The sequence below is a fragment of the Eleutherodactylus coqui genome, chromosome 6 (assembly GCF_035609145.1).
Source record: "Eleutherodactylus coqui strain aEleCoq1 chromosome 6, aEleCoq1.hap1, whole genome shotgun sequence".
In the NCBI taxonomy this organism is placed as follows: domain Eukaryota; kingdom Metazoa; phylum Chordata; class Amphibia; order Anura; family Eleutherodactylidae; genus Eleutherodactylus; species Eleutherodactylus coqui.
Window position 1 is genome coordinate 152,829,471 of NC_089842.1, and position 25,451 is coordinate 152,854,921.

Below are 25,451 nucleotides of genomic sequence, written 5' to 3' on the forward strand. Positions count from 1 at the left end.
TTTTCTGAATATTTTTAGTAGCCTGTCATTTAGAACATTTACATAACACTCTGAATATAATGCTGTCCTTTCCTTTCAATTGCATCTAAAGTGCAGCTCAGGAGAGCAGCCAGAGACTTTTCTTAGATCCAAAGGTGTTGCTAATTACAGTCCTTGTAAAGCTCAGCGTAATGTCTAAATCACTTTGAGCATACACAGCAACTCAAGTAAGCGCCAATCACTGTTTTCTATGGCCAAGACTAGCTGATGTCTGTTGACTTCGATTACATTAGGAGACCCTTGTCACGTCTGTAGATGAGAACACATTGAATCAACACAGATGTTGGGTAAAGTACAATTCTGTTTCTCGGAGTACTTAAAAGTTTAAAGGGGTAGTACAAGTAAATGAAGTTATCGCCTTTCTTGTGGATAGGCTATAACCAGTCGATCAGTTGGAGCTGATGTCTGGGACCACATCAACCCTAAGAACAGGGTTCCCTAAGATCTCTTAATTATGGAGCTGTGGTTAAGCATGCATACCTCTGCTCTATTTATTTCAGTGGGACTACCAGAGATAGCTGAGCACTTGTAGTCCGCTATTTTGGACCGTTCCACTCAAGGGAGAAGTTTGCCGGTGCGCATGCTTCATTTATTCAGGGATTGGGGATGAAGTTTGTGGGCATCCCAGTAGTTGAACCCCAACTATCAGCTAGTTATTCCCTACCCTGTGAATAAGACAGAACCTCATTTGGTAGGACAACACTTTACAGTCTCCATAATAAGTGCCTAACTTTAGAAATACTTTCATTGTCTTTGTGTAGGTTTTAAGTTCTTTCATACAATTACATTTATATACAGAGCCGCCTTTAAATCCTGCTGCTTTTCTTTAGAAATATGGTAGGAGGCTGTCTAGCTCTATCCCATTCTCAGACATGTGATTTGACCTAGCAGCTGGGATGTAATTGGGTTGCATTGGTAATAACTATGTTAGCACCTATTGATTTCTGTTTTTGATAAAGGTCTCAAATGAGGTATCCTCTACAACGGACAGAGAAATGTTGCTTGTGTTGTGGGTAATGACAGATGACGGCAGTATACAGAAAAATTCAGACATTCCGTATGATCAGTCACAGAAACTTGTATAAAACTCATAAGGCATATGGAATCCTGTTTTACAGAGGTGTAGGTACATTGTGTTCTACCACATGGTACCTTCCAGGCGAGATACAGTATGTGCCCATTATAGTCTATGGGTATTGTATTACTAATTTTTATAACAGAGATTCTTAAAATGCCATGTGTGATAGGCGAAGTGTGTAGCACCTTCAGAAAGTAAAAAATATGCTAAGCTATAAATGTAGCATGCCATAGATGTCTAACACCCGATGTGCATTTTTTTCACTTTAATGTGGAATTAAAATGAGGTTCAATCTTTTTGGACTGAAGGGACAGACTTACTCAGCCAACTAATCAAACTCCCTGTCCAAAAAAAAGTTTATTTAGTAAGGGCCATTTCACACGCAACACTTATCGCTCAAAATTCATTCAAATGGCCCAAATAATTGTAACCTGTAAACACGAGCAGTTGTGCACTATTCATTCAATTGTCATTTAGCGCATAAAACCCATCAATTAATCTCTCAGAATTCATTCCATTTGAATGGAATTTTGAGCGGCTTTTGTTTGCCTTGCATACATAATGAGTAAACAGTGTACTCATTATGTACTCTGCTGAGAGGAGCCAATTGGATCCTGTTGGCCAGATGACAATCGTATAAACAGACGCCCAGCTGAGCAAACAACTCATGGAGGAAATGCAGGTGATTAAAAGCCATTATCTGTACATGTAATTTTATTCAAAAATGTCGCCAGTTCGTTCCATTATGCGGTTGTTTAAGCGATAATCGTGTGTAAAATGGCCTTTAGTCTTCTTGATGCTGAAGAATGGCGTCACCATATACTAATCTTACTTAGTGAAGTACTTTTCGTAGCCCCTAAGACAATGGCGATTAAATGAATGCACAAGGGACCCCCAACTATAGCTCGATGGCATAACCTGGTTAATAGGATTATTAAGAAAAGAGTGTTTTTAGGAACAGAAAATATGCTGAAAAATTCCACTAGATATGGGATATATAGTGTAACTCTACATACAGTCTTCTCTCAAATGTACCTACTAGATAATCTAGTAATTTGATCATATTGTCAAAAATATGACATGACCAAAAAATTAACTAAGGTAGACTTTAAAATATTGGTTTGACAATAAACAATATACAATTTCTCCTCTTTTAACATATTTACCTTCTTCTTTTCCTTCTCTTCCTAGAAACTATTGGTATCCAAATCTGAATACTATGTATTTTGGGACTGTAGTCTTTGTATTATATCATTTTGAATCTATCACACATATCCTACTTATTGTAAATGGAATACATTGTAACTGCAGTTGTTCATATTAGTGGAATATGTTATTCTTCAATAAAATAAGTTTTAGAAAAATGTAGCATTGATTTTAATTAGCGAAAGATTTTAATTGGTTGTCTGAGCTCATAACCTGTCAAGGGCTGAACTAATGGCCTACCTGAACACTCACCTAACTGAATCAATACACATACAAACAACATTCTTTATTAGACAGGTGACTGGTTACAGTTTTATTGAATGTTCTTTTTAAATTATAAACCTGGAAGATCTAAAGTTAGGAAAACACAAAGCTATACATCCATCATGTAAGGGCTCAGTCACACGGGCGCATCGGCACCCGTACACCGGCGCCGATGCGCCCGTGTGACTGACAGTTAGAAGACGGCCGTACCTGAAGACTGCTGTCTCTCTCCAGCGCTGATCATAGAACACATGACCGGCAATGGAGCCGGTCACATGTTCTTTCCTCCAGCGCTGCAGAGAGACGGCCGTCTTCAGGTACGTCCGTCTGCTGGTGTCAGTCACACGGGTGCATCGGCGCCGGTGTGACTGAGGCCTAATGTTGCTATGGCAGAGTCCTTGACACTTATACTGTATCTATACATCTCATCATTAATCACATATACAAAACTGTGCCAAAGTGTAATTTTTAGACAAGTGTGGAAAATTCTGCAAGTAATGGCTTTCAAAACATAAGTGTTAATAGTTTATTTTTGTTAGTTAAATGCAAAGTGAATGAAGAAAGGAGAAGTCAAAATCAAATCAATATTTGGTGTGGCCACCTTTTTTTCTCCTAAAAAGTATGGCTTCCTCTAGGTACAATTGCACAAACTCAGGCATTTTGTAGGATTATAGTCAGGTATATGATTGATCATTTATTATACCAAACAGGTGATAATGGTTATCATTTTATTTGTTGGTTGAGACGGTCATTAACTGAAACAGACAGCTGTGTAGGAAGCTTAAAAATGGTAGAGGAAAAGCCAAACTCGGCTACAAATGTGAGTTTGTGGAAGACAGTCTCATGTAACAGGTCATACACCATGGCAATATTTAGCCCAGCAACAAGACACAAGGTAGTTATACTGTATCAGTTCGTTCTTTCCCAGGCAAAGACTTCAAAGCGAACTCTTTTGCTCATTTACTTTGTATTTTTTTAATTGACAAAAACTATTAACACTTCTATTCTTGAAAGCATTCTTACTTTGCAACATTTTTTCCACTTCTGCCTAAAATGTTTGCACAGTTCTAGCTGTGATCTTCCTAGCTAAAGTGGCATAAACCAGGGTAGTGCCTCAAAATCTTTAAACCGAACTACAGTGTGCGTCCTGGTGTCCGCTCCTTAGATGAACCCTAATCAGAGCTAAGGAGAGAGCAGGCTGGACTAACTTCATCTCCCAAAGCTAACGTACCTATCATTTCTGGTCTACCCTCCACCCACCAAAGTCCCACCACCCTCACGTCTGAAAGTATTATCTCCTCTTATCCCCTCCATATCATGACTGCACTTCACCTAGCTTTTTGCCCAGCTCCATGCTGAAAAACTTTTGCATTCATGGTATATTGCAATTCTGTTCTGTAAACAAGTGCCAAATTATCGGATGCCGAATGAAACAATTTCACATCACATCTATAAAGCTGATTAAATAAACAGCTGAATGTTCACAATCCTCATTGAGCAGTCTATTAAAGAGTTTTCTGGGTCTGAGATATTGATGACCTTTCCATGTGATTGCACCCATTGATCTGATATCAATGACCTAATACAACCAAATTATAGAAAAACAGACATGGGCACACAACCACATACTATATATTGATCTAGTGCTTCTCAGCATTATTTTAAGTATGAACATGAGATTCTTAGTTACATTTTGATCAAATTGTATAGGCACACTAGCCACATCATGGCAACTTCCTTTAATGGGTTCTTAAACTACTAGGCGCAGCACCGCATGGCGACCCCTGCCATTTCTGGGAGCATATGGACAGGTAAACTTTGCTCCTCCTGCAGGTGCTGTGTGGTGGCAGCAGGGGTCGCCATGCGGTGCTACGCCAAGTAGTGTAGGGTCCCACCAAAAGAGGTTGCCATGACTTTCATGAGGATTAATCATCAAAATCTTAGTCTCAGAAAACCCCTTTAAAAATACATTATATTCATTTAGAGTTTGGGGAGTTCTTCTGGTAGTTGAGGGTTTGTTTGGTTCTTTGTGTTTAGCTTGCTGCAAAGACGGTTCACCTGCATGTGAAATGTTGATGTCCGGAAAATAATGAAAACCCAGGGGTTCACTATAGAATTGACGCACAAGAGTCTGAGGATTATAAGGTCATAATAATCATTTGCTTCATCTGAGAATACTCTTACATAGACACGTCCCTGTGGAGAGAAAGTCAGACATAATGATGCAGTTATGCAAATTAGCAGGGTCATTTAAGTGCATTTACCATTATACAGTATTTTTGCATGGGAATATATGAAACTTTATAATGTATCATATTAGAAGGGCGCAGTATTTTTTCACCATCTAGCAGCCTGTAGCTTTCTTTTCTCAGCCTACAGAATTTTAAAAAAAAATCCCGAGTCCCTTTAGTGTAATACTATGCAGTTAGGGGTGCCCTGTCTATGCATTTATGGTCTATTTGCAAGCAGTGATAGCTAAGGAAATATTTAGGCGCTGTATGGTGGAATGAACAAAGAAAATAACCATAAAAAAGCACACTAAACTCATTGTACGCAAAGGCAGCACTAAATTACTAGTACATCTTTATTTGCAGCTATCAGGACTTGTCTGCTGAGAGTTGTAGTTTTTGAACAGCTGAAGAACCACAAGTTGAAGATCAACACCATAGATATAGTAGCAGAGGCCCAGGAAGTACCATGTTCCCTGAAAATAAGCCCTACCCCGATTTTGGGGGGGGGCTTGAAATATAAGCCCTTCTCCGATAATAAGCCCTAGCTAAACTACATGAAAAAAACACATCAATACTCACCTAGCCCGTGCCGTCTGAGTCCCTGACTCTGGCCTGCGGCCCTGCGGCAGGCTTCCATGTCCTCTGCACTGACATATCACTCTCTTTCTGGTGACGGGGCTTTGAATACCCAGCTAGTGCTGTGATTGGTTCATAGAGCGCCGGCTCTGATTAGCTGAGCCAACGGCGCTTGTGATCCAATAACAGCACTCACAGTATTCATAGCCCCGTCACCAGAAAGAGAGTGATATGTCAGCGCAGAGGACACAGAAGCCCCTCACAGCGCCGAAGACCAGCGTGAGGGACTTGGACACTGACGGCCAGGTGAGTATAAGACACCCCCCTGAAAATAAGACACTGTGCCTCAAAGGCAAAAATCAATATAAGACAGTGTCTTATTTTGGGGGGAAGCACAGTATATAGCACTACATCTAAATATAATGATTTACTTCCCTTCCTTACTAGTTAAAGGGGTTATTCCAGAATCTGCCTTCATGACAGATCCACAGGGTGGATGATAAAATTTATGATCAGTTAGGGCTCACAGCTGGAATTCCAACCAATATCGAGAATATTGCCTCCTCTCTTTCTCACTGCAACCACTCATTTAGGAAGAGCTTGAATGAAGTAGGGACCAAGCATGTGTGCAGCCAATCTATTCCATTTTATGGGTCTCCTGGAAATAGCTAAATGCTTGTACTTGGGGCAATTGTAAATAGGTGATAAAAGTCAATTTTGGGATACTCCACTGAAGGTTTGAGAATCCAAGTTGGCTGGGTCCCGTCCAAAGTCCTTCTCACTCATAACTGGTATGACTGGAAGTAGATAATGACAGGCGCACAGAGTACCAGTGTAGCAGGTTGCCCCAGCTAGAATTGGTGTGGAGCCAGCCCCAATAAAGTCAGTGGACAGACTGCAATAATAAAGTTGGTCACTAGATGGATACAGGTAGTGACTATGGTCAATAGAAATCAATGGATCCTACTGATCATGCTCAATAGGGATGTGCTGGAAACTTCCAAAAGAAGGCTCTGAGGAAATCTAAAAGAGGCTGAGCAGTAGTTGTTGTTGGTGGAAAGTTTAGAGGAGACGGTTTTGCTGTGTTAATTGAACTATGGCTAAGGATTGCTAGAGCTGAAAAGTGCTGCTGCCAAGCACCTCTTGTTCAGCAGGCTGCCAGATTGCCCAACTTCAGAATGTGTGCCTGCTACAGACAGGGTCTCCCAATGATTATCCAGGGGGTTAGTAACTAGGTTAAGATCCCCACCCCTACAAATCTGACAAGAAGGATTTGCTTGAGCTATTCATCAAACCAATTTAGACATATCTGCTAGTCGCATAAAAGACCGGCCTCTGACTAGCTATTGTGCACACTCTAAGGGCTTATTCAGACGACTGTATATCGGCCAGGTATTCAATTTGCAATGAGAGGAGGCAGGGCAGGGGCGGGGCTAAGTTACCAGAATTAGCCCCGTCCCCGTCCCACCTCCCCTCATTGCAAATAGTGCAAAGGGGCGGGGAGGGGGCGGAGAGGGGGTGGGAGCTCAGTGCACTGCTCCCAGCTTTTCCAGCCTCCTCCCCCTGCTGAAAGGGACGCCGTATATCGGCCAGCGTGAATACGCGGCCGATATACGGTCATCTGAATAAGCCCTAATAGACTGTTACTTTAAGGACTGTATGGCTCAAAAGGGCCTGATTACTATGGACTGAGACAAGTTATGGGGGTATCTCCTTCAAATGATAGTGGCTAACATACTGATTGAACTCAGAGCTGGCCTCTGGTTAGATGGCGCCCTGTGCAATCTTTTTTTACTTTGCACTTTTCCCTAGTATTCCACATTATAGCAAGAAATACTACGTAAAACAGTGTTGGGATGTCAACAAAGGCGAGTGCAGCTGTGCTAGTTGAGTGCAGCAAAGGGGCTGGCTGCCAAATTTTAAGATGGAGAGAAAGCACAACACACTGGTCAGTGAATAGTGACCCACCCTTAGGGCATATTCACAAGTGGTGGATTTACTATGGTCTCTCTGCAGTGGAAAGAATCCACAGCAAATCCACACCAAAATATGCATGATTTTATGTAAACTTCAACCCTTTCCAATCCAATTTGTATCCTAGTTTTCCTATGGGGCTTACTCTTTTTCTGCCATTTATACAGTGGCGCTATCTGCTGGCTGAAGCCAGTACTGCATGAGGTGACACGTTGGATAGGCTTTGACAATAGAGAGGCTGGCATTATACAGTAAGAGAACCCCAACAGATGTCTTCCAACATCGGAGCTGTACAGCCTTAAATCATAATGTCTTTAGAGGTCAGACAGTGGATTGGAAAGAGTTAAAATATATTTTGGTGTGGATCTGCAACAGAGTTCATTCCTGCAACTGAAGGCGTGAAATCTGCTATGAATCCACACCAAAATTAGTTTCAAAAGCTGCACCAAAAGGTGTGGATTTTTTTGGTGCAGATCTGCTGTAGATTTTTCTGCCATGGAATCTCCATTGCAAAGAGTTGTTGATCCAGGGATTATTCTGAATGCCAGATGGGGAAAATTGGCCCCTACCTCATTGGGTTGTTTTTTTTTGTCTTCCTCTGGATCAACATTGGGGGTTAATAGGCTGAACTGAATGAACATATGTCTTTTTTCAGAGTAACATACTATGATACTATGAAATCTGCCAAATATTAATGTACCCTCAGCCAAAGTATGGGCACACAAATAATGGTTCAAATTTAGCACACCTCTAAATAATAGTTACCATATAATGTACGAAAATACTGGCTCTACATAGTCATTACAGACCTCCTGTGATCACAGGTTCACAGTCGATGTTGTCTTTATTTGGAGTTGTCCATATTCTGTTTTCTTCTCTCTGGGCCCAGACTACCAGTAAGATGTCTTCCAGACATGACTCTTCTCTGCATACACTCCCCAGCCTTTTGCTGCAACTTCTATTCAACTTTTCAGTGACTCCTCAATAATTATGATTATTAATATATCGTCTGTGTGCCCCCACTTTGTAATAGGACTCCTATTTGCCCCAATTAAGAAAAAGATCTCCTATGTGGCTCCAATTAAAGGTATTGTCTCATGACAAACTTTTATCACCACTGAAACACCAACTTATCTCTTGCCCCCCTCTTTTTGTCACTGAACCGATCTGGAGTTATGTCATTTTTGAAAGAGCAGTGGCTGTGTGTGTGTGGTGCCGCTCCATTAATTTCAATTAACCTGACTGAAATAGCCGACCATTAGCCCTACTAAAAAGAATGGAGCAGCGGAGCGCATGCACAGCCCTGGCTCGACTCAATGTGATATCACTTTGAGATGGTTAAACAATCCCACAGTGACGAGATGTGGGTGCAAGGGACTCTATTACATCCAACCTGGATATGCTGGATCTATCACTCACAGATCTACCAGAAAAGCATTAAACAATAAAACAATAATGGAACAAAAATATGGGAAACACTGTCCCTATGCAAAAAAACACTGGGAAGGGCCCTGCCTAATCGGCAGGCCGATCGCTCTGATAAGTGCGGACCCACACACGCACCTCAGCCCTAGTTGACCCTTCGTGGGGTAAAGAAACAAAACAAAAAAACTAAAGTAATAATGTAAAACAAAGGCAGTATTTAGCTTTACGCTGCAGCAAGTGACTGAATGATGCAGCAGGAACCATCTGACTGCTAGCCTAGTCAGGGAGAGACTGAGAATCAGTCTCAGTTCATCTCAGTGTCCAGCCAGGTTAAATAGCCCAAGTATTCATCCCCAGGTGTGACCAAGCACGTTACACCACATAGCACACTCACTGAGCCAGAAGATGTAGAAACATCTCCAAAACCAGCATCAGACTATCAGCAAGGCGGCAATCCCAGAACCGTCACAACACTCTCATTCTAGAAATTGGGTGGAGGTGTCAATGGTTTCATTACCTGTGGATAGGTAATAAAAGTCTGCTGTGAGACAACTTCTTTAATAGTAATATCCCCTCCGGTCCCACTTATTGGTAGGACCCCCTCTGGGTACCCTGAGATAATAATAGGACCAGGGTTGGACTGGGATTAAAAGACTGGGATTAAAAAGCAGCCCTGGCACACAAGCCCCACCAGTCCACTTACAATATTGCCTCCTCCATATTGTAGAATAATAGCGGTGCGCAATGCATGCTGCAACAAATTATGCTTAAGGTATAAGCATAATGCCTGTAATATGGATGAGTGTCCTAGCTTGACCGCAGGTCTACTGACGTAAAATCACAATATCATGGGGATCAGTAGACCTGCAGTTGGGCTGAGATGCTTGTCTATATTACAGGAGCATAAATGTGCCCGTAATAGCTCTTCTAGGAATATATTACTGTAGAAGCCGAATAGAAGCTCAGGGGCGAGGATTGTAAGTGATATCTGCTGTTATGTATGGGTTTAATCCAGTAGATCGGGCTTCTCAAACATTCTCTATGTGGTCAACTAACATAGCTGATGAGGCTGAGTACAGTGAAATGCACACTAGGATGGAAGTTCTTTCATAGCATCTCTGAACCTAGGACCCTAATATGAGTCAGGGTAAGCATGACCCATGTTTTCATGTTTATGACTAAGGTTAATATGATCTATCTTGGACTCTTATGATTACCCTTGGTTCCCCAGACGTCTGCATGATTATGCCTGTATGTTCATTATTAACTTTGGGCATTATTCATATCTGGACTACTTATTAATATTATAATGGTCAGTTTCATTATTACTTAACAGATGATGGTTAGTTGATCAGGATTTCTGGGTCTGTCATTGCCAGTTTTGCTTCTCACTGTCTGTGTGTCCTCTTGGCCAAAAGTATAAAAAATATACAAATTTTAATATTTTTTCAAAATTAAATTTCTAATCAAATACTAGCATTACATATAAAAAACATGACATTTATTCCTTGCATTTTGTTGGTTGATATAATTGAAGTAGATCCATGGCCCTATTATATATTTTGTGAGGCTTTTGTAAGAGTATACATTCTCTATATGGGTCTCACAAGCCAATCATTGGTGATGACAGGATCTGACTGGCAAACAAATACTACCACATAGCGCCAAATACCACCATGTATTGGGAATGTTGAGGTGATATTTTGTGCTGAGCATCAGCTGAACAGAACCAAATTATTACCACAGTGCAGCACAAAATATTGTTGCGGTGGTTCTTGGATTGCTGTCTTTCTGACAGTCTGGTACAGATTTTGTGGTGCTTCTCCAACTTCTGGCTCTGGTTGGAGTGGTATGAGATGAGACATGCCTAGTCTCACCTGTGGGTAATTGTCAGGGCTATTTAGCCTGGCCTGATCCTGAGCAGAAGTGCTGTTTAAAGTTCAGTCTCCTTCTGACTGGGCTAGCAGTCAGAGCTTGGTCCTGGATTTCACAGTTACCTGTTACATCTCAGAGCTAAGTATTGCACTTGCTTGTATTCCTATTCGGTTGTCTGTGTTACTCCCCTTTCCCATGTAGGGTTAACAATCGCCAAGCCATGTGGCCAGGTACAACCTTATCAGGACTTGTAACCTGCGTTTAGGCCGGCCCCTTCCTGTATTAGTAATATAGGGACAGTGTTTCCTGTATTTTGGTTATCTGTTTTGGACGCAACAATTATCAGCCCAACAGCACCAAATACCAAAGTGCAGCACAAAATATCAGCCCAGCAGCACCAAATGACTACCATAGTGCAGCACCAGAAATCAGCCCAGCAGCATACCTGCCAACTTTACAGGGAAGGAAAAAGGGACATATAGGATGACAAGCATGAAATTTGGGATGGTCATTCTGTAGGTCCTAAATAGGAAAAGTAAAGGAGTCACAACTCGATTATTCAATGCTAAGTACAAAAGTATTGGCGCCCCTGTGTAATGTACCAAATCTAATGCTCTAACTTCCCGATATCGTGCAAACATGAAATTTGGGAGGAGCATTCTTTAGGTCCTAAGTAGGAAAAGTAAAGGGGTCACAACTTGATTATTGAATGCTAAGTGCAAAAGTATTGGCACCCCTGTGTAATGTAACTTCCCGATGTCGTGCAAACATGAAATTTGGCAGGAGCATTCTTTATGTCCTAAATAGGAAAAGTAAAGGGGTCACAACTCGATTATTTAATGCTAAGTGCAAAAATATTGGCACCACTATGTAATTTACCTAACCTAATTCTCTAACTTCCTGGTATCACACAAACATGAAATTTGGCATGGCCATTCTTTAGGTCCTAAATAGGAAAAGCAAAGAGGTTACAACTCGATTACTCAATGCTAATTGCAACAGTTAGTGCAACCCAGTGTAATGTAACTTCTTGGTGTCGCACAAGCGTAAATTTGGTGCGAGCATTCTTTAGGTCCTAAATGAGGAAAGTGGGAGGGGTGGCACATTCTGCAGAGGGACATCGGTACATGCAGCCTGAGGAGAATCTAACGCTCCACTACGTCTATGCATATTTATTCCTCGGTTACTCTAAAGTAACCTTGACTTCATAAAACAACAGATAAACACCTGTATCAAATTAACTCGGGCGAGGTCGGGTATATCAGCTAGTTAGTTTATAACATACATAGTATAGAATAACAATTGTAACTGATGTTTTGGACATATGCTCACATTTTTATACTTCACTCCTATATTAGTACGTTATGCATACACTAATTTGTGAATGACTATACTGTAAAGGAGAATCTTGTACGAGAACAAAAGTAATCCTTAAAGGGGTTGTCTCATGAAAGCATGTGGGGTTATGCACTTCTGTATGGCCATATTAATGCACTTTGTAATATACATCGTGTATTATGAGCCATACAGAAGTTATTCACTTACCTGTTCCGTTGCTGGCGTCCTCGTCTCCATGGATCTGTCTAAAATCGCCTCTTCTGGCGATTTTAGACGCGCTTGCGCTGTGCGGTCTTCTCCCTTCTGAATGGGGCCGCTCGTGCCGGAGAGCTGCTCCTTGTAGCTCCGCCCCGTCACGTGTGCCGATTCCAGCCAATCAGGAGGCTGGAATCGGCAATGGACCTCACAGTGAAGATCCCGGCGGCCATCTTACTAAGGTAAGTAAGAAGAAGGAAGAAGTCGCCGCAGCGCGGGGATTCGGGTAAGTACTACCCGTTTTTTTTTTTAAACACATGCATCGGGTTTGTCTCGCGCCGAACGGGGGGCCTATTGAATAAAAAAAAAAACAGTTTCGGCGTGAGACAACCCCTTTAATAGTATAACAGTTGATTACATAAATACAGCACCAGAACTACGCTCAGCACATAGATACTGCATCAGAACCACACTTGGTAAATAAATCCAGCACCAGAACCAAGTTCACTACATCCATACAGCCCCAGAATCGAGCTCGGTACACAAATGCATCACCAAAACCAATATAAATAAATGGATAAACTGTCAAGTCAATCCCTAATATTTAAATCTGTACTTCTTAGTACAACCTGTAAGATAGGAGTTGTCCTATCACAAATAAGAATGCTACTACCCATCATCACTCTACAGACCATGCAGTGACTACCTCACTGATCATAGGCAGAATAAACAATGACACTGACTCACACATGATGTCAGCTCTAATTAGTGTTGTGTTTTTCTTCTCCATCTAATTCAGATTGACATGACAGCTTCTCTAGGACACAACTTGTTGTCTTTAGACGTTGCCAAACAGATGTCTTTGGCTCTTTGCTTCTTCATATGTGTAATCCCTGTATTAAGATAAACTTTTAAAAATACCACACATGGTGTTCTCTACATACTGGATAACAGTGCAACACACAGCTCCCAGAGTTATAACAATAATGATCTACACTTTGCCCCTGTAATAAAGAGCCATACTGTCCCCCTGCAGTAATATATTGCAATACTGCTTCCCTTTAGTAATATATAGTCATACTGCTCCTCTGTTATAATATATAGCCATACTGTCGCTCTCTAGAAACATACAGCCATAATGTCCCCTAATATAAATAGAGTCCCCTTGTAGTAAATAGCTATAATGAAAGGATCACGTTCAGTGCTGGAAAAAGCAGCGGCCGGGACACATAGGAGACCACACAGGATGGTGGGACACTGGTTCAAAACTGGGACTGTCCTTGTGATCCGGGATAGTTGAGGGAACTGCAATAGCGACAAACGAATACCACAGTGCAGCACATAATATCAGCTGAACACAATTAATTAAGTACCAGAGTGCAACACAAAATATCAATCTTAGGCCGCCTGCAGACGAGCGGGTCGGATCCGGCAGCGAGAAATCTCGCCGCGCGATCCGACCCCAGAGCCTGCAGGGACGAGCGCGTACTCACCCGCGCCTGGCGGCCCCGGCTCTTTGATGTGCCGGCTGCCGCGCAGCCGGCGCATGCGCAGACCGGAGCCGGCGGCCAGGTGAGTGCGTGCCCCGCAGAAAATTAGAACATGCCGCGGTTTGTTTGCCGCGCGAGATTTCGCGCGGCCAAACCGCGGCCGTCTGCATAGGAGTGCGTATTGTAATGCACTCCTATGCAGACTTTCAGCGGCGGAAATCCCGCGGGAAATCCCGCGGCGGGATTTCCGCTCGTCTGCAGGCGGCCTAAGAGGCAAATACCACAGTGCGGTACAAAATATCATCCCCAACAGTGTAAGTGCAGCGGAGACCCCGGACACCTGACATACGTGGGGAGCTGGGAGGGTAAAGTGATGGCTTGTCACGGTGGCACTTACCAGACTCCTTTCCCGGAGGGAAAACACACAGCCAAGGCCAGAGTATAACTGCAGGCCACCAAAGACACCCCTAGGATAGGGAATGCCAATAAACAGGATGAAAGGGGTTGTAGTTGTCACAGGTGACACCACCGTTCCTGCACACTGGTATGACCTTCGGTGGAGAATAAATGCAGACAGAGACAGTCTTTGAGTACCACGGGTCCCTAGCAATGGTTAGAGCCAGGTATAAACAATTATTGCAAGGCAGTTCACTTTAAGACTTTACAGTGCCGGCAAATGACTTTCAAACGTAGTAAAGATTATTTATTTGCAGTACCTACACCCCGACTTGCAGACACATAGGTGTGACAGTTAAAGAGTGTATCTCTACACAGTGATCCTGGCTCTGGGAAATGAAACTGGCCTTGTCAGAAGAAGTAGTTACATACAATTGCTCTCTCTCTATTGGGGGCTCATCAACTCACATCCATAATTCAAACATCATGGAAAATCTCTCCTCTGCTTCCATCTTTACCACAAGGAGGCTGAAGGTAGCTCCATGTAGCTCTGTGCTTTAGACTCTCTCAACTCCAGAAGATGGAACTCCTTTCCCACTCTCAAGCACTCCCATTTATACCTTCTCACATACCACATGACATGACATACTAATACATTTACATGCAGGCTTGTATTTTATTAAGGTTAACCTTTCTAGCGCCTCAGTTGTACAACACAAATACTGGAAATGACAGGACAGCTTTGCACAGTGCATCCACATAAGACAAACATGTATGACATTTATGGAGATGACCAGGATGATGTACTGGGCCACTACATAGGCATAAAAGGTCTACACAGCGGGTGCTGCACCTATGAAGAATTGATATGAGACATGGTGAGTAAACTGCAATAGGACGCTTACATGCATTTCTATGAGAGAGGCTCCGGAACAAGTGGTGAGGGAGAGCTGACGTCAGAAACAGAGAGCCAGTAACTGAGTGATTAGTGCTCAAGACTGGAAGTAAGTCAGAGTGGAGGAGAGCTGACAGACGCTAAAATAAAAAGCTGCTCAGAAGAAAGTCGGCTAAGTCAAACCAGAAAAAGAGTAGGCCAACATGCAAGAAAGTCATGGGAATGAGGAGATGAGGAACCTTAGGTCATTGACCCTTGTATCCTGAAGAAAACGGAATCCATACTACGAAGATAGACTATATCATTCCATGTTCTGTTGCATGTGATTTGGAGTTACGCCAAGCCCACCTTGCTACCAAAAACACTTTGAGGCAATCCCACATGGGCAGCCGGACTGTTCCGACTAAAGATGCAGAGATGATGTATTAGTGTATGAGACTGTCCTAATTGGGCGCTAGGTAGTAATAAAGTGTTCAGTGGTTTAGTTAAGCAATGTTTATTGGTTCGAAGTGTTCATATAGAACGAAAGCACTGCATATTAGATTTTTCTTATAAGAAGTGGGGTTCACTAGATGTATAGCTGCATTTTGTTCTAAAACAAGACTGATCTTTATGTCATAGTCAGTCTGTGTTCTTGAAGCTAGTATTGATGAAAAAATCAGCCACATTCACACTGTGGTCCCAGTTTAGTAAGTCTTATTATAAATAACAATGCTTTGTAACATTGTACAATTAAATGTATGTATGGTGATATGGTGCAAACTGTAATAATGTGTGTTTAGTAAAAGCTTAGTTTTTTCCCTTAAACTGCCTCCATCTCCTGTTTCTGGGCTGATGCACTGAGCTGATTTCTGCCGGATGCAGAAAGCTCCATTCTCACTGCATTGGCCATACTTTGTATTACAGCAAAGTTACCATTTATTTCAATGCCTGTAATACCATGCCTGGCCACTACAGTGAGAATAGAGTTGTCCACTTCCTACAGAAATCAGTATAGTGCTCAAGTGCATCGGTCCTGCAAACAGCTGATCAGTGGGGAGGGGGGGCTGGTCACAGACTCCCACCTAGCTACTATTGATGACCTGTCATGAGCATAGGCTATCAGTAGTTTACAACTGGACAACCCCTTTACGTTAATGCATAAAATAAAACAAGTATCCAAGAAATCTACAGCCTTGTAGAATTACAGTTATACATTTCACAAAATTATACTGACCTCCAGTGGTCATCTGGTTAACTAACAAGAAGTCTGTACAGTTCATTCTCTACTAGCTTTCAAATAGATCATAAATAAAGTTCAATTCAATCCTTTTCATTGTCGATTTGTGTCCCCTCCTTTCAAGAGCCATAACTTTTACAAGGGCCAATAAGTTGTTCAGATTCCCACATCCAGTGGGAATTGAACAATTTTCAGTGTAAATGCATGCAGGAAACTGCCTGTTTTAAACCTGTTGTCTCCTTCAGTCGTTCACTTATGAGTGACTGACTGCTTACTATGAATTTTTACACCATTCACTAGCAATGCTTGTTTCGGTGTAAAAGCACAGGAACGATTATGCTGTATTGACCTGTCGGGAATCTGATATAGAAACTTAACTACTTTAAAAAAAAACAAAAAAAAACAAAACAGTATCCCCAAACCTCAAATAAGTGTTGGAGATGCTCCGTAGATAGCGGCACTTTCCTTCATATTGGTGGACATGTCCCTCAGTTTATGCCCTCTTGACCACTCTTTTCTCACATTTTCCCTCTTTCTAGAAATGGCCCTCCTATCTATGATGCCAGAATCCATCTACAAAGTCAAAAAAGATCTACTTAGATCTACTTAGTGTTACCATGCAGGGCGGCACGGGGTCCCGCGGTCGGTGCGCGTCGCTACAGCGTCGGCTCTGGCGGCCTGGAGCTCTGTGTCGGGGTTCTCCCAGCGGCTTGGGGCGGCCGGTGGGCGGCGGCGTGGGCGTGTCCGCCCATAGGGTGCCGCCCACACTCCTCCGCTCTTCTTATACAGCAGTGGGTGGAGTTGCCTCCTCCCACACTCCGCCCCTGGGTGGAGCCTTGTGGTTAAAAGACTGGCAGTGAATTGAGCTCACTGCCAGTTATTGGTTCTACTTGCATCTAGCCAGTCTGTCTGCAGTTATCCTCAGCCAGTCCCTAGTTGCCGGTCAGCTCCTTCTAATTATCTATTGCCCAGTCTTTGTCTTGTTGGTTCTGCTAGCCTCTAGTTAGGTCTGTCTCAGTCTGCTCTAGTTGCTCGTCAGTGTCCTGTCAGTTTGCCTGTGAGCTCCATCTCCAGCCTTACTCTGCTTGTAAGTTCTGTTGGTCTGTTCCACCTGCCTCTTCTGTCGGCACTCTGTCCCCTGTTAGTAGTTCCATCTAGGTAGTCGCCAGGTCCCTAGCCAGTGCAGGGACCACCGCCCAGTTGTCCGCCTGGGGTTAGCCAGGGCCGAGGCAAATAGGCGGGGATAGTGGGGTGCGGGAAGATCAGGGCACCCCACCTGGCGCTCAGGGGGCAGAGTGCCGTAACACTTAGCCCACCACCAAACCGACGCGGACCTTATTCCCGTACTAACGAGTGTGGAGGATTTTGTTTTTTTCTTTATTATTTGGATCTGTACCAGAAGGCCCACTTTCCAGTGGGTCTTTCTCTCCAGGCGACTCTCCAGATATTTGGATATAGACCAGACGGATGACACTGTGACCACTGATTCAAGGCTAGCCAGGACAAGGAGATGCTAGCGGGTAGCCCCCAATCCAGGAGCTCCTGCTGCTCACCAGGTGAGTCCCCATCACCTAATTTATGATGTGGAATATCAGATGACCCCTGCTGAGGCACTGCTCATATTCTCTTTCTGTACAAAGTCAAAAAAGATCTACTTAGATTTTTCCTTTTTAGCTATGCATCAGATCATCCCTAGATTGTGGAGGTCCCAGTCACCGCCTATGAGGCTGATGTACTTGAAGGCCTTCAATTACATAATGTACTTGGAGGAACTGAGGGCGAACGGTGACAGTAGATCCTGTGCCTTCTATGCCACATGGGCTTTGTGGATGATATACTGCTGGTCCTCTGTGCTAAACACCTGGCTCCTTAATGGTGGTGTTCCATCATAAATACTAAACCTTGTCATTGAATATAACACAACCTGATCCATCACTGAGCTTGCCCCGATGCCGCACATTCTCATCCTTTTATCCCCATGCCTGCCTCTATTCGCTAACCAGCCACCCTCTTACTTGCTTTTGCCTCTTTTCAGCTTCATTTTCTTTAAAAATCGGACGCCATGTTGCAAGACTGTGACAGGAGCCCTTTGGTTACCAGTTAATGTTAAATGTTTGAACAATTGAAAAACACTGTAAAACAAAATCTGCAACCACCGTGTCATGCAGGATAATGTGATCCCAGCAAGAGAAACCAAGTAATCTTATAGATATGATAACTTTTAATGGCTAACAAAAATATGTGATGTTAGTGTGAGCTTCTGACCCAACGCAGGGTTCTTCTTCATGCTTCAGTGAAATGGATCCGAAGATGTGAAGGTTTTATGGTCCCTGAATTAGCGTTAAAGGGGTTGTCCCGCGCCGAAACGGGTTTTTTTTTTTCAACAGCCCCCCTGTTCGGCACGAGACAAACCCGATGCAGGGACTTTAAAAAAAAAAAACGCACAGCGCTTACCTGAATCCCCGCGCTCCGGTGACTTCTTACTTACCCGGTGAAGATGGCCGCCGGGATTTTCTCCCTCGGTGGACCGCAGGGCTTCTGTGCGGTCCATTGCCGATTCCAGCCTCCTGATTGGCTGGAATCGGCACGTGACGGGGCGGAGCTACACGGAGCCGCTCTCCTGCACGAGCGGCCCCATTGAGAAAAGAAGACCGGACTGCGCAAGCGCGTCTAATCTAGAGATTAGACGCCGAAAATTAGACGGCACCATGGAGACGAGGACGCTAGCAACGGAGCAGGTAAGTGAATAATTTCTGATAACTTCTGTATGGCTCATAATTAATGCACAATGTACATTACAAAGTGCATTAATATGGCCATACAGAAGTGTATAGACCCACTTGCTTTCGCGGGACAACCCCTTTAAGGGGTTATTAGATCAGCAGTGTTATCTGTGCTATAGATGTCTCATACTTCCCAGCCACGCGTAAACCCTCTTGAACTATTTAACCCTCCGTTGAAAGTGTCAAAAGTTGTTATAAAATTATATTCCCAAATTCTTCTATGGCTTTGTGATTTGAAATTGCCTTTCAGTATAATAACTTTCATATCTTCTATGTTATGTCCATGACTAGAAAAGTGCTCGGCCACAGAGAATACACTGAATTATTAATGTTCACCTTATTACCAGTTATGCTTGTACCAATTTTGGACTGGGATTTTGCACTAAAAAAATATTTTGAACCATAAAAAAATAAGAAACCTTTTTTTAAATTTCTGTTGCCATATACATCACTTTTTGCCATTTTTCATCAATGTGGGTGTGTGAGCTGGTTCTTTGTGGAGGGAATTGTAGCTTTTATAGTTACTATTTTGAGGTACATAATGTAGGAATTAGATCACATTTTCATTTAATTTTTTGGTGTATGGAATAACTAAAAAAAACAATTCTGGCATTGCATTTTTTTACACAAAAAGAACAAATTCAGTCAGCACTTCCTACAAATGATTTAAATGCCAGGTGCACATACGCCATGAATGGGACAATACAGTACAAGCTAAAACAACTATAAACAGAACTCATAAACACATCAAACATCTAAATTAAAATTACACACCTGTTATATTTACTAACCACATAAAAAACAAGGTTCTTAGCACATATTTAGATCCCAATATGTGACCCATCTGCCATGTCAAGGTGACCTTATTTAGATGGGACCTACAGTGACCGGCTCAGCTCTCTCTACACCCAGGCCTTCAAATGTATTCAGGGTAAGTGGGATCCAGCTATATACTCTAATTATAAAGTTTATGGCAGGTGGTTGAATAGGGCGCAAGACCGATATGGATGAAGGAAGCTCCTTTTTTTTTTTCAGTCCTGAAAAATTGACCTTATTTTATTATTTTTTTGTGCCGTTTTAATGCAATTTTCACATGATTTGCATCCATTTTTTATGCTCGTAAAAACACATCAGTACAACGGCTTTGCTCTTCCTCGTTCTCTTTAGTTATTTGTTATGGTTCCCATGGTTACATAAATTAAAAACAGAACTCGTAAGTAGGTTCTGTTTTCCTTAGAAATGCGTCTCAGTGTTTTGTTTTTTTCATATTTATTAAAGTCTATTATAAGTTAAGTCATTCTCTGAACTATCCGCCTTCAGATCTCTATTTCCAGGAACACGCCAGGGACAGATAATCTCAGCAGGGGGATGTTTTATGGTCACACCACTTATCAGCAAACCCCTCAATGGAGCAAGTCTGATTTGAGATTATAACAATTTTTACTTCCCACATTGGCTTTCTTGAGTGCTGGGTTTTCTATTATGTTTTCTGTTAGGATCAGAGCAAAGATGGCGCAGTACCTTGTTATCCAGAACAATCTTTGTGATGTTTAATAGTCTTGTATAAAAATAGCCATCAGCATCACTGAACATTGTAACAGCACTGTCACAGTGTCCAGGGATGAGGGGACTGCAGTGGGGACAAAAGAATCTCCTGCCACAGCTTTAGCAGTGGTCCGCGATGCTATCCCATTACTTTCAATGGGGCTGGCGCTGCTGCCACCCTATTAAGAGCAATGGGATGAAGGCAACCCATCCCTCTGATTGGTCACAGCGCTCAGCCAATCAGAGGCAGCCCTTTCAGGAGGCAGGGATTTTTAAATCCCCAGCCAGAAGAAAATGCTTTAGAACAGTGCAGGGGAGTTGGCGAGCAGACTCTCAGAGCCCCGACTGCGCTAGAGAGGTGATATATTATTTTCTATTTTTTCAAGCAGCTACTGCTTATTTTCAGAGAAGGGCTTATATTTCAAGCCCTTCACCAAAAATGCCTGTGGGGCTTGCCTTTATCCCATTGCATCCCATTTGAAAGCAATGGGGATAGCATCGTGGTCCTCTGCCACAGCTGTGACAACTGTGGGAGGGGATTCTTTCATCCCTACGGGTAGTCCCCTCACCACTGAACACTGTGACAGTGCTGTCACAGTGTTTAGTGATGAGGGGACCTTCGTGGAGCAGCTGTGCTCATCCAAGAGCAGCTGCTCCAGTGAACAGGCAAAGTCTCATGTGCTGCCCATATGAAACTTTGCCAACTCACGCGTTTTCAGCAGCGCTTTTTCCTGTGGCTGTCTGACTGTGCTTTAAATGGGAAACCACTGGGTAACACTTACATGGAAAAGAAATTGGGGATGTTGGTTAACTTTAAGCTTAACTAGAGCAACTAGTCTCAAGCAGCTGCAGCCAAGGCAAATAAGATCATGGGGTGCATCTAAAGCGGTGTAGGGGAACATTACAAGAAAATTGTTCTTCCTCTTAACAAGTCACTGGTCAGGCCACACATCGAATATTGTGTACAGTTTTGGGCACCAGTACTCAAGAAGGACATATCGGAGCTTGAGCTGGTACACAGGCGGGCATCTAAAGTAATAAATGAAATGGACTACAATACCCAGAGAGGTTATAAAAATTAAGGTTATTAGGTTAAAAAAAAATCTTCTGAGAAGTGACCTAATGTATAAATACATCAAGGGACAATACAGAGACCTCTCCTATCTATTTATACCCAGGACTTACTGGAACAATGGGGCATCATCTACGTCTAGAGGAAAAAAGGTTTCCACACCAACATAGAAGGGATTCTTTACTGTTAGAGCAGTGAGACTATGGGACTTTCTTCCCAAGACGTGGTGATGGTGAACCTGTTAAAAGAATACATAAGGGACCCAAACACCTTTCTTGAGTGTTACCATATTACATGTTCTACTCACTAATTACTTAGAAGGGTTGTTGATCCAGCGATTAATCTGATTAACAGATTAGTCAGGAAGTAATTTTTTTCCTCTAAAACGGGGAAAATTAGCTTCTACTTCATTGTTTGGGTTTTTTTTGTTGCCTTTCTCTGGATCACCATTGTGGGGAAATAGACTGAACTGGATGGACCTATGTCTTTTTTCAGCCTTACCCATTACTGTATGTTATAAAGTTACAAATATGCTTAGTCACACGGTTACACTTTGGTCAAGAGTTAATCTCAAATTCTCAAATGTTCTCTGCCCTTTACAAAAAATACACAGCCTTGATTAATTACCATCAGTTTATTTGTAAATATCTTAATAGTCTTCGTTTCGGGTGTTTCTCTCATTCACAACAGCTACAGTAGAACCAATACTCTCTCAACGGTCTCCGGGATCGGTGCTCTCACTCTTCCATGGTCAACTGTCTCGACCCCCTTGTTCGGACAGGATGTTCCCTCAACTTCTCACATACAGGCTTCCTGCCTTGCTCTACTCACTCATCTTTGCACACTTCTCCTTTGCAACAGTACACACTAGCTCCACAGCACATCACATCTGCGATGACACTCCAAGCCACATGCGTGCTACAGGTCACCTTTTATACCTCACTCATGTTACACCCTGTGGGACATAACATGTCTTCTGCTTTGCTCACATATGCACCAGTTCTGCCTAGCACAGTAATGGACAGTGGAGCATTCAACAATTGTCACCATGAGTAGTTTGGGGGCTTCACATACTGATTTGCATGTGCTATGGCAGATATGTGTAGAATGACTAAATAATTTTTCTGTATGGCGATTATGTTTAACAGTGTAACAGCATATCTGTCGTATATCTAGACCGAACTACCCTTACCATAGCTGTCTGGGCAAATATTCTAACAGTCAAAGCTAATAGTACTATTAAAGGGTATGTCCACACAGGGGGATCACGTTGGATTCTTCTGTGCGGATTACACCTCAGACTATGCAGCACAAATCCGCATCTATACAATTCACTGCATGCAGATTTAACCTTTTTAAATAGGCAAATCTGCTTGGATATTTTCAGGTGTGGATATCGTAAGAAATCTGTGCAGAATCATTGTCAAGAAGTGATATTTCACCTTTTTTCCTCATGCAGAGCTCAAATCCTCTGAAGTTGACACATGCCACAAAATCTGGCTCTCTTCAGAGTCCCATGTGCACGTTTCACATAGACTTGCATAGAACTTGCACACAGAACTCTGAAAAGAGTCAGATTTTTGTGCTGCGCATTGATTTTAGAGGGATCACCTGCCTTCCTGTCACATTCCCTAACAGCACCATAACTTACTTCATGGTGCTGTAGGGACGGAACATGTTCCCTTTAACCATGATAACCTTTTTAAATGGGTTGTGCGGTTTTAACAGAAAAAATTCTAAAGGCTGGACAGGTGATAAAATAAAAAGTATACTCACCTGTCTTTGGCCCCTGGAACCCAGCTAAGCCACTCTTGCTGCTCGGCCCTCCTCTCCATCTGTGGATAGCCACCAGAAGTGAGGTGACCAATGGTGGCATTGCGGCCTTTGATTGGCCACAGTGAACTTCTAATATCAGTGCTCACATGCTGGGCACCATGATGCCAGATGTTCGCTGTGGTTTCTAAATGGGTGTAGCAGTCACCTGACTAACGTCATCTATCCGTGGATGAAGAGAAGCATGGGGTAGTGGGAGTAACTTAGCTGAATCCTGGAGGTGCCAAAGACAGGTAAGTATACTGTGTTTTTTTTTTCTCACCTGCCAATCATTAAAGGGGTTGTCCCGCGAAAGCAAGTGGGTCTATACACTTCTGTATGGCCATATTAATGCACTTTGTAATATACATTGTGCATTAATTATGAGCCATACAGAAGTTATCAGAAGTTTTTCACTTACCTGCTCCGTTGCTAGTGTCCTCGTTTCCATGGAGCCGTCTAATTTTCAGAGTCTAATCGCCGGATTAGACGCGCTTGCGCAGTCCTGGTCTTCTTCTTTTCTCAATGGGGCCGCTCGTGCCGGAGATCAGCTCCGTGTAGCTCCGCCCCGTCACGTGCCGATTCCAGCCAATCAGGAGGCTGGAATCGGCAATGGACCGCACAGAAGCCCTGCGGTCCACCGAGGGAGAAGATCCCTGCGGCCATCTTCAACCGGTAAGTAAGAAGTCACCGGAGCGCGGGGATTAAGGTAAGCGCTGTGCGGTTTTTTTTTTTAAGTCCCTGCATCGGGTTTGTCTCGCGCCGAACGGGGGGGCTGTTGGAAAAAAAAAAAAAACGTTTCGGCGCGGGACAACCCCTTTAAGAATCCTTTTTTTTTTTTTGCCTAAACCACACAATTCCTTTAAATTCAAAGAGTTAACTATTCTGATCCCCTTACATACTCCTTGTTAATGTAATATTTTCTTGGAACCTGCTACCTTGCTCCTTCTAAGTTGTTTTCAAATGAGTGAAAGGAAGCGAGAGTTGTGACACACAGGAAACTCCAATAATCTCTGTGGTAAGGGTTCTAAATACCACAGAATCTTAGGAAGCCGGTAATTTCTGTATAGTTCCACAAAAACTGTTTTTGGAGCATCTAGGTGGGGTTTCCTTTAAAGTCATGTGCCCCTTTGTTGTAAATTACCCCACTTCTATAACTTCTGCAATGAATTCTGGTCAGATCTATTTTTTGTAGTCCTATATATTTTGGTCTTTCTTATTGATGAGAAATACTTACTGTTAAAGGAAGAGAGCAGATCATAAATAATACAGTCATGAGAGCCAGGAGCAGAAGGTGATCTAGTTCCCCCATACCAGCTTGCTTTACATTCATAGGCTTGTGTTCAACTTTGGTTCCTATGACATTCCTAATGTTTTGCTTTCTATACATGCTGTAACGACGCCTCATGATGTCCAACTTGAAGATAACAATGGCTATGACCAGCAGCCCCATGGCCGTGCCATAGAGTACAGAATAAGTAAGATTGTTTGAGTTTTTAGTTGTCATTTGGATAAAGCACCAAGTTCCTGGACAATACTGTACAAATTCGCCAATGCCAACAAATGGTAAGGAACAAAATGCAAGACTGAAAATGCAGGACACTAGAGGGACCAGAAACCCAACTTTGTTTGTAATATGTTTATGGTAAGTAAACGGTCGAGCCAATGCAAGCCAACAGTCAAGAGCCAGAGCAAGAAGGATGATTGTTGGAGCCAATCCAAAGAAGGTCATGCAGAAGGCAAAAAACTGACATAGAGTATCTGTACCAGCCAACTGGACCAATGTCTGGTTTTTCGAATAAGCACCCAGCACCACGGGAGATACCATAACCTTCCCAGTTAGATTTACAATTGTAAGACCCGTTACCAATAGGTAGAAAACTGACTTCTTACTCTTTTTTATGTTCAATCTGTTGTTCCATAGTATGGCAAGGGCGATGAGGTTACCCAGAAGACCTATAATGAATGACAGAGAGCTTGATAATTCATAATAATTTTCCTGTATAGTTCTGCTTGAAGAGCAAGGATAAGGCTCCAT

At 42.7% G+C, this 25,451-nt stretch overlaps 1 protein-coding gene across 1 annotated transcript; it reads right to left on the reverse strand.

The window, feature by feature from the left end:
- Window positions 1-4,567: 4,567 nt before the first annotated feature.
- On the reverse strand, window positions 4,568-25,451 carry LOC136571779 (prostaglandin D2 receptor-like). The gene is made up of 2 exons (XM_066572407.1): window positions 24,651-25,451; window positions 4,568-4,783 (listed from the first exon to the last, which is right to left on the reverse strand). Exons 1-2 carry the CDS (start codon window positions 25,449-25,451, stop codon window positions 4,568-4,570), a joined length of 1,017 nt encoding a protein of 338 aa, XP_066428504.1.

What these genes read in the sequence shown, in the direction of transcription:
- LOC136571779 (XM_066572407.1), bottom strand. Translation starts at nt 25,451, where the DNA reads ATGGAGCCTTATCCTTGCTCTTCAAGCAGAACTATACAGGAAAATTAT. An exon ending in TCTGCTCTCTTCCTTTAACA is followed by an intron (nt 4,784 to 24,650) that starts GTAAGTATTTCT and finishes TTCTCTCCACAG; the next exon opens with GGACGTGTCTATGTAAGAGT.